This window comes from Geotrypetes seraphini, chromosome 3 (genome assembly GCF_902459505.1).
Source record: "Geotrypetes seraphini chromosome 3, aGeoSer1.1, whole genome shotgun sequence".
NCBI classification, from domain to species: domain Eukaryota; kingdom Metazoa; phylum Chordata; class Amphibia; order Gymnophiona; family Dermophiidae; genus Geotrypetes; species Geotrypetes seraphini.
In genome coordinates this window covers 100,433,701-100,446,275 of record NC_047086.1, presented here as the reverse complement: position 1 = coordinate 100,446,275, position 12,575 = coordinate 100,433,701, and the positions used below count along the sequence as shown (strand labels likewise).

The 12,575-nt window shown below is 41.2% G+C and overlaps 1 protein-coding gene across 1 annotated transcript; it reads right to left on the bottom strand.

The window, feature by feature from the left end:
- Positions 1-9,582: 9,582 nt before the first annotated feature.
- Positions 9,583-12,116, bottom strand: MSGN1 (mesogenin 1). Its single transcript, XM_033935513.1, has one exon. The coding sequence runs from the start codon at positions 11,710-11,712 to the stop codon at positions 11,209-11,211; it is 504 nt and encodes a 167-aa protein (XP_033791404.1). The 5' UTR covers positions 11,713-12,116; the 3' UTR covers positions 9,583-11,208.
- Positions 12,117-12,575: the final 459 nt, after the last annotated feature.

The following is a 12,575-nucleotide window of genomic DNA, read 5'->3' as shown; positions in this document are numbered from 1 at the left end:
AAAATTGGGGAAAAGAGCTAGCTTTAGAAATGGCCAATATTATATATCCTGGGGTACCCCCTAAACTAAAACAAATAGACAAGAGACAGACCACATAGCACAGACAACATAAAACACAAATTTTGAGGTGTCGGCATTATTCTTCCATCTGTCAAGTGTTCAGGGCTGAATTTAACTCTGCAAATAAACACATTGTTATAGAAAAACAAAACAGAGATGAAATGCATATCATAACCATCTCATATTTAGAAAAGCTAATGTCTCTTTGGATCGTCTTTATCTCTGCAGTGACAAAGAGGATCCCTGGAAAACACCAGAAATATCCTAGTGCCAAAACTGGGATGGGCATGCATATATCCGAACCGCTGCTAAGAAAAAGAAAAGAAAAACACATTCTAATTTTGCAACATCCTAATTTCAGCTAAAACAATAGGAAGGAATTTTTTTCCAAATCACAAATGTGCCAGCTGTGGCTTTCCAGATTTTATCTTTAATAGTCCTGTTCATGCGTTCGACAATGCCGAAACTCTGTGGGTGATATGGGAGATGAAATTTCCACTCAATGCGGAATGCGATAGCTAAATCTTTGCATACTCTGGCAGTGAAAGCAGGACCATTATCTGTTGATGTGTGTGGGACATCAAGTAAAATGTTCACCATAGTCTGAGCAGTTTCATTTGTAGTGGGAAAAAACTTCAGGTTATCGGGAGAACATGTCAACAATAACAAGGGCAGCTGGTATACAGGGTTTCCCCTCTTTGCACCAAAGTCCGTCCGAAGGGCGGCTTTGGGCACCGGCCAGATGGGCATTGATTAAGCCAGTGACCAGGGTCTCCGCAATTAAAACATCCAGTACTTCTAGATGGATTATTACCATCTCAATCGGAGACAGGGGCCCGCCTGCTACAAAACCCGTGACCCCCTCTTCCGCGAGGAGCGGACAGGCGCGGTCCCCAGGTAGGTAGCTGGCCCTAATAATGCAGGATTTCCCAAGGCTTAGAGATCTCAAAGCGTAGGAGAGTGTTGCGTAGTGGTTAGCGCTACAGCCTAAGGAACCTGAGGCTTGGGGGTTCAAACCCCGCACTGCTCCTTTTTTCAATCTGAAATTATGCACGAGAACTAGTGGGCCATTCTGAAATCATTTGTTTGACCAGAATCTGCAAAGGAGAACGGAGGTTAGAAAGGAAAGTCTGAATAAGTAGGGAATCCATATTTGCATGGGCACTAAGACTCATTAAGCCTCTTCCACACCTATCAAGCTCTGTCTGCAGTCCTAATCGAATCACATTGGATTCCTGTTACTCATCGCATTACCTTTAAAATCCTACTTTTAGTTTTTTTAAAACACTGTCTTTGAACGAACCCCAATTCATTAATAACTATTTACTCCCCATAGTATATCACGTTCTTTAAGATCCATTAATCAAAAACTTAACAATTCCATCACTGAAAGTAAAATAGGTAGGTAAATTCATTCTGAATTAGTTCTCCCACTGAATTAGCTCTTGGCACCTGGCACTTTGGTCTGTAGGAAAATTTCTGTTTAGTTTCTGGACTTCCCTTCTATCTCAGGGGTGAGTGTGCCACTTTTCTCACCAAGATATAAACTTGTAGGATTAGAAACAATTATAAAAAATTATTGAAGAAGAAAATGACCTAAACCATTTTAAAAGCAATCTGAAGAGCTTCCTTTTTAAAGACGCCTTTAATTTATTTATTCCCTATTCCTATTGCCCTCACCATTCACGTCTTCCCTTGTGCTCTATTAATACAATTGTAGTTCTGCCCTTTCTTCCTTATGCATCTGTTAGTTTGTATGTCAATATGTCAGGCTTATGTAATTTACTATAAATAAGCATATGTGTACACCTTTTGTTTTTTATGATCATATTAGCACTATAATTAAATCTACATTTTACAGATTACGTAGGATACGATCTATTGCAAAATTCCTATGTCAGAACATATCCATTAAACTCATCACTAAGTCTAGAAAATATGACCATGTTACACCCCTTTTGATAGATGCACATTGGCTTCCAGTTAATTTCGGATAACGTACAAACTCTGTCTGCTTGTTTTTAAATCTCTTCTTCATAAGACCCCAGCATTCATATTTAAACATTTAATTCCTTATCATTCAAACAGAACCCTGAGGTCTAATGAGCAAAACTTATTAACCATTCTATCACTTAAAATTATTAACACTAGACGTCAATTTATTTTTTTTCTGTAACTGCTCCTCAAACTTGGAATGATCTTCCCATTTATCTGCGGAATGAGCAGGATTTAGGAAAATTTATTTTACCCAATGTTATTATTTAAAGTTTGTTTTTGTATTGTATTGTCCTTATTTGATTATATTTTAATATGTTCATCGCTTAGAATTTGATTAAGCGATTAATCAAGAAAAATAATAAACCTGAAACTTGAAACTTGATTTGTAAATCGCTTAGCAAATTAAATTAAGCTATTCAATAAGTTAAAAATAAACTTGAAACTTGAATCTCACAAATTTCCATATCTTTCTTGCTCTATCTGTAAAACTAATTCTGGCACCTGTATTAATTAAAGTTAATTTATCCTGACCCTCTTTAAGACAATTGCCTCCAAATTATTCAGAATACTGCCATTAAAATTATTTCACCTTAAAAGCTCAAAAATTTGATCATGTCACACCACTTTTGATTAACTCCCATTGGCTTCCCATAGATCATTGATTTACTTATAAAATAATGTTACTGATACATAAAACCATAGCTTCCGGTCTACCTGATTTCATCAACAGGTTATTAATCTCCCACAACCTGCATCGCACATTACATTCTTCTTATCAAAACCTGTTATCCATTCCCTCTTTAAAACACCTTGGCACCGTGCATACTAATAAAGTTCATCACTTGATAAATTTAAAACTAGCTTGAAGGCCTTTCCTTTCAAAGACGCATCTGGAGTACAATAGTCCCCTTAAGGACTGCAATGGGACCTTGCTCCCTGCTTTTCTCACTCACCTTAATCTCCTCTACAAAGTGCTAGATCATTTATTTTTTGTTTCCTCCCTTTTGTTTTCATCCTTCTCTTTCTTTTTCATTATAATTTGTTTTGCTTTGTTTTTAAATATATGCCTTTCTGACTGTCTGTTTTAATAATTACACAAATGTATTTCTACCCTTTTTCATTTTGTTTCTGTAAGTTCCCCAAACAAACCTGAAACCTACTGGCCTACAGACAGTGCTGAAAACTAGTCAGCCTGCTTGTCACTACAACAAAGGACAAGGACTGCCACAGAATCAGCTCTAGGACACCCACTGCAAAAACCAAACCTGATCCAATACATATTGTGACAGGGAAGTGCCTGTCAGCAGTTTAAACCCGGTTTTAAACCCTGCCTTGCAAAGGGCTGTCCCTATTCCTAAGCCCAGGAAACTGCCCAGTAACCCTGTGCCCATCACTAAGAGCCAACAGGCAGGGCAAGGCAGAGAGGCAAGGACAGAAACCATAGCGTTCTTTCTCCTTTAGTCTAACTGTGAACTAGTATGAATAAATTACTTAGAGCCTGAGAGGAAAGCCTGTGAAGATAGGTAAGGAGGTGAGAACCTGTAATTAACCTCTCCCGAAAGCCCGCACGGAACCCAGAGTCCCGAGAATTCCCAACCCTGAAGCAGAAACTCTGGGAGGGGACCAAGAGCAGTCCGAAACGGCTGGGTAACAAAGCTCCCCAACCCCACCCTGGGAGCCCGGGGCAGCGGGGGCACTGGGCTTCAGGTGGGACAGTGCCAAAGCTTCCCAAAGATCTTTCAAACAGAAAAAGCAAAATCAGGAGAAAACGTTTTTGGTTTTATTTTTTGGCTTTTCTGCCTGGACAGCAGGCTGGACTGTATGAAAGTATGCTTTTGTCCAAGTCTCCTCAACACAGAGGGACTGCTGGAACCCCAGTGCTGCAAACTGAGGGAAATAAAAGAAAAGCTGAACTTTACCACTAACGCAGCCTCCACTAATTATTTCATTGTTTCCCAGTGGGAATCCTCCTGGAAGCGCTTGGTCCTTACGCCTGGGGCGGGAGCTGGGTTGCCAGCGCTAGGCTTAACCCCGGCCCCGCCACAATATATGCAGACGACATCTCCATCCTAACAGCATAACAAATGAAATCTCAAAATACATTACTCATATAATGACTGAAATAGAACATTGGACAAGCAACTTCAAACTGAAACTTAACACAGAAAAAACAAAAATCTTCCTTGCAAGCCCAACGGATAAAATTACCAATTCAACGCTACATATAAAAGACCTTCGTTTAGATTACTAGTGCAATCACTAGTGCTTTCTACCCTGGACTATTGTAATATCGTTTATTTGGGTATCATTCAGAACTCAGCTGTCCGCTTGATATATGGATTAAAAAAAGAATGACCATGTCATCCCCACCACAAACCACTGCACTGGCTGTCAGTCGAGGCAAGAATATTATTCAAGTTCTCCTGCATATGTTTCTACAAACCCAAGCATAACCAATTGTAAATACAAAACCTTTCTGGACAGAACCTTCATGCTCCAAGCAAATAAACCACAACATTGGCTAGACAGTCACATTAATAAAGCCGAACTGACCTACAATGCCTTTAGAAAACTCATAAAAACTACCCTATTGGACAGATACGTCACCTAAACAGAACCTCACCAAGTACTCTTGTTTTTTTTTTTTTTGTTTTTTTTTCACATTGCTCTCTGAAATCCTAATTCTTGCTGTTTCTGAATCTCTAAACAAACTGTACATTGTAATTTTTTCCCTTTTTTTTTTTTTTTTTTTTTTCCAGGAAAGCTGTGATTTTTCTTTACAGGTCAGCTCCGAAATTCTTAGCAAACATTATATTTTGTAATTTTGATTCCTAATAGTCTCTGTACTCTGTACTCCCTCCACATATTGTAAATCGCTGAATGTTCAGCTCTCTTAAATGCAAACCGCCCAGAGTCGCAAGATTGTGGTGGTATAGAAGAACAAAGCCATTACCATTATTATTATTATTATTATTATTATTATTATTATTATTACTGAAGCGAACAAAGTCTCATCTGTCTAGGAGGTGGAAAATCCTAAGTGTCTTTATGACCCATTAGAAAAACAATATCACAATGCAGGAATTTTTTCAATAAAACAAACAATGTAACAATGCAGAAATTTTCGCTTACCTTACCTTATAAGCGAGGTACATTAATAATATACAATATAATCTTATACTCTATAAAATCTTATCTAAGCAATAGACGAGAAAGTGCATGCAAAGAATAGCACAGATGACAGAATGCGCAGACGTTTCTATAAATCCACAATAGAGACTTTCCAAAAGTCTTCACTTAATTTCATTCTTCCCGAAAGAATGGCAGCTGCTTATTTTCGCGGCAGGAATTTACCGAAAACTCCACATTAATATTTGTCCTTGCCAAAAGGACAATAACCGCGGCGGGTTTACCGAAAACCCTACAATTTAAATAAAGGGTTGGAACATGATGCCAATACCTGTGAGTATTAAAGAACAGAATTCAAAATTCAGAAATACTCACAAAATATTGGTAATGTCAAGTCCATCCCGGACGTAGCCCCCAAATTGAAACGGACAAGATTCGTTTCTAGGTCCCGAAATAACATTCTGTCATCTGGAGGCAATTCCCCCCAGAAAGAAAGATAGATAGCCAGTATTCTGAAGAGATTTTTGCCTGGTTTATTATGAGTCTGCAAAACATTTATATATCTGTTACATATCAATGGTAACCATCACAAGAAAAGGGGGATGGACAAGAGAGGGGAGAGGGTGTGTGAGCAGGATATGTACTTCATTGTTTAAATCTTAAAGGTGTTAAGAGCTGTGGGGGGTTGAGCCTTCATGTCTCAGACAACTAACCTAGTTAACATAAATTAAATGACCTCTTCCCAAACCATTTAAGAGAGTAAACACCCAACATTCTACATTTGATTACTTCCAGCATGGACAGAGACAGAAAACTTAAAATGTGTCCTTTCATAGACAGAGACAGAAAATCTATCCTTTCATTACAGACATCTTGGTTGCTTTCAATGGAAGTAAAACCCAGATGTCTTAATCCGTCCCCTTTTTTCTAGAGCCATATGGTCACACTAGGCAGGGAGAAAGCAGATTGTGGCAGGAGAGTCAGGAGTACCAGAGAGTTGAGGCAGGCATACCAGAGAGTTGAGGCAGGCAAAGAGCAGGAAAGCTGGGGTGCTAGAGAGAAGTCAGGGCAGGCAGTACTTAGAATGGAGCCTCAGACATGGAAAAAAATAGCACCTTTAGCAGGGCAGCTAGAGCAGGAGAATTAGGGCAGAGAGCAGTTTCTTAGCACAACCAACTGGTCCTCGCCAGTCACTTGGTCTTGAATCAGCCAGCCAGTCAGTCGGTGTGTCAGGAAACAAGGTTAGTGAATCGGGTCCTTCCTGTGCTGCAGGCTGATTCCCCCTCATTTGCATGCATGGATTGGGATCGGATCGCTACACAGGTTAGTGACTCAGGTCAGAGGGAAATTAGGTTGCATAGGGCCTGCAAACTGATCAGTTTGCTTAGTGAATCTAGCCCTTAGTGCAAGGGTAGGGAACTCCAGTCCTCAAGAGCTGTATTCCAGTCATGTTTTCCCCAATGAATATGCATGAGATCCATTTGCATGCACTGCTTTCAATGCATATTCACTGGGGAAAACCTGACTGGAATATGGCTTTCAAGGACTGGAGTTCCCTACCCCTGCCTTAGTTGCTTCCCTCTGCCATTGATGTAGCAGAGGGGAGCCCTGGCAGCCCAGGCAGTGAACAAGCTTGTTCAGAGCCTACATCTGCTGCGGATTGGTTTGTGAGCCCTATGTGACCTGATTTCCCTCTGACCTGAGTAGCGATCTGATCCAGTCCATGCATGCAAACAAGGGGAATCAGCATGCAGAGCAGCAAGGACACGATTCACTACCCTTTTTCCTGACATACCGACAGGCTGGCCGATCACTTGGTGACCCCTACTCCCATTACCTAACCTTACTCCTCCCAGAACTGATTTGCACATGCAAATGAGGGGGGGGGGGATGTGCATGCAAATATTGGAAGGAAGCGATTCACAAAAGAAAACTTCAGGAACACTGACTGGGCTGGCTGATCAAAAGAAGTGACTGCTGGGGAGACTGTCCTGCTCTCTGCCTGAAATTCCAACCTGGAAACTATCCAAAAAGTGCCCAGCTCTGCAACTCTCCTTCCTTCACCATGCTCTCTTTGGCCATGCCCTGCAGTGAGCTCATGTTTTTAACCTGTGGGTTACAAGCAGGGCTGCATGTCTTGCCACCAGCCCTAGCTGATCTCCTTGATTGTGCCTGCCTGCCCACCCCTGTGCCAGCCTGTGGTTTTAACCTGAAGCAGGTTAAAACCATGGGCTCAAAAAAAAAAAAAAAGAAGAAAAAGGGGGGGGGGGATAACTAGTCCAGCCCCAGAGTGACAGCATATGCACAGACAATCTACAAATGGTCTGCACATGCGCTGGGATTGCTATAGAGCAATCCGAGCAGGCAGATGGGGGTGTTCCTCTGATAGCCCCCATCTGCATATTGCAGTTTTCTGAATTCATCAGACCAGACCTGATCTGGCAGCTTTGTGAACATAGCCTTTATCTCTTCTCCACCCCCAACCCATTTACAGAAATCCCATCTGCAGGTGCTCAGCTAATGTTAGTAATATAGCAGATTACCCTGGTGTCTCCCTGTATATTAAATTATAATAAACTATACCACTTTGCTTGTCTAACACTGCCCATTACATCTAGCTCATAGATCTTGCTAGTACCTCAACAGTGCTAGGTGAATCGCAAGTGCTTTTTTTGACTAAACTTTGAATGTCAAACCCACATCTCTCAGATCATGACAGTATGAGTAAAATAATGTAATAGCAGAATGTATGAGTGAAATATAAAAACATTCCACTGCTAGTTGTGGGGTAAAGCTAGAGGTAGCAGGAGTCTTATGTAATCTGTTTATCCTGTGTGTGTGTGTGGGGTGGGGGGGGGGGATAAGGGTGCATGTATCTGTCATTGCTGGTAGTGGGTGGGGTAGGTGTTTTACATATGTTAAGTTGCAAAGACAAATACAGGTAGTTGGTTTAATTTGCCAGTGGATGGCACTCTAAACAACTTCTGTAACTTTAATTGCCTTTTCCTAGGGTTACCAGCTGTTTGGATTTACCTCGACATGTCCTTTTCTTAGAGAACAGTCTGGTGGATGACTTTCTCCCATGTGCAGAGAGAAAGTGTCATGCTGCTGAAGCCCTAACTTGCTGCCATTTCCCCCATGTACCTCCTTCCTCTGCTGAAATTGAAGCTTCAGGCTAACTGGCAGCAGCAGCAAGGTGCACATAACACCATCAGTCTGCTGCAGAAGCTTGCCTGGCGTAGAAGTCTGCCTATCCAGGAACAGGAAGTCACGCCAGCAAGGTGGCTGCAGGCACTGGCTAACAGCAGTAGGCTCATCTTGCTGTTGCTGCTGCTTGGCTTGAAGCTTCAATTTTGGCAAGGAGGTAGGTGGGGAACAGGGATGTGACAAAAGCACTATCTTGGAGGGGAGGGTGAGGGTTGGAGAGAGGAAAAGAGGAGTACCTGGGGGAGGGAGAGAAGAACCTGCAAGGGAGGGGAGTTGTGGAGAAAGGGATAGAGAGAAGAACTTGGGGTGAACGGGGTTTGTTGTGGTGAGAGAGAAGCACCCTAGGGGCAATTGGAGGGAGGGATAGAGAGAAGAACCTGCAGGAGAGGGGGTTGTGGAGAGCGGGAGCAGTACCCACAGGGGTTGGAGGGAGAGAGAAGCACCTGTAGGGGGAGGGTTGGAAGGAAGGAAAGGGAATTTGATTTCTTTTCCTTTTATTTTGTATCGGGTATTCTCCTGAAGAAGGAAGCATGCAAAATGCTCAGTTTAGAGCAGTGGTCTCAAACTCGCGGCCTGCCATGTACTATTCTGAGGCTCTCGGTATGTTTATCATAATCACACAAGTAAAATAAAACAGTTTCTTGATCATATGTCCAGTTATAAATTTCAATATTATTATTGACAGCCAAAAGGAAAGATTTATAAACAATAGAGTTTTACCTCATGCAAAATTGTCATTTCTTTAATAAGACATTTAGCTATTTTTTTCTGAGGCCCTCCAAGTACCTACAACTCCAAAATGTGGTCCTGCAAAGGGTTTGAGTTTGAGACCACTGGTTTAGAGAGAACGGTAATTACAGTCACCAGTGCATTTTTCCCCTTATCATTTTATCCACCTGCCCCTTTAACACTAGTGCTGTAAGGGTTGGTGGAAGGTTGCTTGCACTAGGTTGGATTCTGCAGTTTTCCAATCATTTGTCATGGATGAAACCCTTAAGCAGTTTCTCTCCTCCCCCCCCCCCCCCCATTGCATCCTCGGTCCCAATTCACCTAGTGCAGCGAAAGACCACACTGGGCTGATCCACCAATTGAAATTTTAAGACTTAAATGCAACCCATCATTTTTAACTGACATTTAAGGCAAGCAAAAAAAAAGTAAAAAGTAGTTTCATATGGTCCAAGTTTATTGGCTAAATTAATTGATTGGTTGACTAAGGAAACTTCAAATTATATACAAAGTTCATACTTCAAGGCAACCTTTTACCAATATACAGTACAATACATATCTACAGATCTATACATACCCACACACATACATATAATTAAACAGCTATTTCTGGTAGTAGAAAACAAACGTGGATTTTCAGCCAATTTAACAAGATAATTTTCACTGTGCTTTCTAACATATAGGTTGGAACATTCATATATTTAAAAATATATTAGCATGAAACATTTGGTCCATGTGTTACTAAAATATTTCTTAATAAACTGAATGTTCATTTTCAAACACTTCTGCACACCACATATCTGTTTTTGTGTAGCCAAGGGTCAGTTTAAAAAAAAAATATGAATAAGGTGAAGTGGTTTCATGCTAAATATGTAAAGGTTAAAAAATTAGAAATCAACAGAACTGCTCCATCCTGCAGGGCACTTGGCTGCTTTTTCCCTGTTACCTTAGCTCTGTTCTAAAACAGTGAGCATTCAATACTGACAGCTGGAGGACCACTGACACCACTAAATTTTGCCTGACCACCTTAATCATTCTCCTTTTTGGTTTTACTCCCTTCCAAAAATAACGCCCCCCCAAGGGTGGTCTCTCTGGTGCAGCACATCACGTTCTGTGGTTGTTTCTGCCGCACTGCCTCTAAATGTCAAATAAAATCCAGGCAAAACAATCTGTAATGAAATTTACAACACAACGTCTTACTTTCCGCCGGGGAACAACTGGACCTATGACATTTATCAAACGGAACGTCAAAAGCACTTCAGCAGATTTGTTACATGGCTTTTAAGAGAAGTCAGCCTGGGCATTTGTTACTGTATAATATCTTAAATGAACTAACCCGATATTGTCACTTAAAATAAGGCCAGATTTTCTAACCTGCGTTATTTCAGTTGCAAATATGTAAATATCAAACTACACAGAAAAAGTTGGATCCTTTTCATTCCATCCTTTTGATATTTCACATCAGTTCAGGTTACACACAAAAGTACAAGCAGTTAATACCGAGGCAAGGAAGGATCACACACAGTTTATCACAGGGGTGCTATGAACGGAATTCGAGCAGCGTCACCCCACTTTCTCCTGCTTCTCAGATAATTGACTATTGGCTCCTTGAGATTTTGTCTCTGGGCCAGCTGATTTATTGATTGATTTTTTTTTTTTTTTCATACAACGGTAAGAAAGGACATACAGACATGAACCAAGTTACTCAAGAAACAGATTGATTTTTACAAGAGTCAGAGTTCAACATCAAATATGCTTTGAGATCAGACCATTTCTGCAATGAAGACATTGGAGCATTAACCAAGCAATTTCTCTTAACAGAAAGGGCCAGCTGATTTAATTCATATTCGTTTGAATCTAAGGGTAAAACAAGTGCAAGTCTGTCCAAAAGTTTCCCTTAAGGATGCTTTGATATTTGCAGGACTCCTCTCTTGACTGAAGGTAAAAATTTGAGTCACTGTACAGTACACAGGAAAAAAAAAAAAGCCTTCTTGTTGAGACACTAAATCAGCGATTTTGTAAGTCTTCTATTGTGTTTGGCCTGGGGGGGGGAAGAGTTTTCAAGGTCCAATGAAGGCTTGCTGAAGCTTATTCTTTGAGGGTGTTCACCAGTTCTGACAGTTCCCGGATGTATCTGATGGTGTATTTCAGAGTCTGGATTTTGGTGAGAGGCCTGCCTCCTTGGCTGTAGATGGGAGGCAGGAAGTTGCGAAGGGTGAGCAGAGCTTCCGCCAGGTTCCTCATCCGGAGCTTCTCCCTCTCGCTGGCTTTCCTCCTCCGCTGCACCGACATCCTGCGCTTGGGGCTCCTCTGGTGCCTTTTGTCGTGACCAGAGCTCTGCAGATGGCCGGGAGGAAAATCCACAAAGCCGTAGCCCAGCCGGTTACCGCAGGGCACCTCCGCCACTGCCGAGCAAGAGGGGGAAGAGCTGGATTCCAAGGAAGCATCCGACAAGGGAGACAGGCTCTGGGGAGAGGAGACTAAGCTTAACACACAGGTCTCCGGATTGAATTTCCATTTCCAGGTGGAGAAAAGAGCGTCGGGATCAGAGTCCAGCATGCAGTCGGTGACAGGTGGATGCAACTTAGCCATTGCAGCGACCTTGCAGTCAAGAGTGAGAACTCTCCAAATCTGATGCCTTCGAAAGAGAGGGAACCCTTTTATGGAGCAAGAGAAGTGCTAGAGGGGGAAGAGTTCAAAGGAGAGCAGGGTGCCAGGATAATGAACTCCTAAGGTGTGATTTTCTTCCCATTGAGAAGTCTCATCTCTAAGTGAACATGTGAGAGGGGAGACGCTGCATTTTGCACAGTTTACTGGACACCTCAGTCTGGGCCAGCTTTTGAAGACGGGTCTTTAATCAGTCCAATTAACAGCATTATGACAAACTTCTATCAGAACTTCAATGTAGCCTTGATTCAATGCAAGACGTTTGGCTTTATAGCCAAGCTCTGTTCTAAAGTCAGGGGCTAAGCAAGGTATGGGGCTGAAGAAAAGCAGGCAGGCTCTTTATTTGCATATTCACCATTAAATGCATAAATGACATCATTTAGATTCTAAACAATTTTTTTTAAATACAATAACGATATATTTTTTTAAAAAAATGTATTTTGTTTTCTATCCTGTTGTCCCCAAAAAGCTCAGAACCAGTTACAGGTTAAACATACATATTATATAGTTAACAGGTTATGATTTGCCATAATTACAGTACAAGTTTTTATCCTAACAACATACTAATATACAGATCACAGGTTACAATTTGCCATAGTTATCCTTTCAGTGCAAGTTTTTTTGCTTTTTTTTAAATTCATTTATCAATTTTCATTCTTTATATCAAACAATACACTTGCGCAGAAAAGAATAATATAGTCTAATTCATATCAAGGAAAAAAATAAGGAAAGCAATAGACTAATCATTCTCAAGTCCACCATTTGGATCCAAGATTACACAAAGTAGA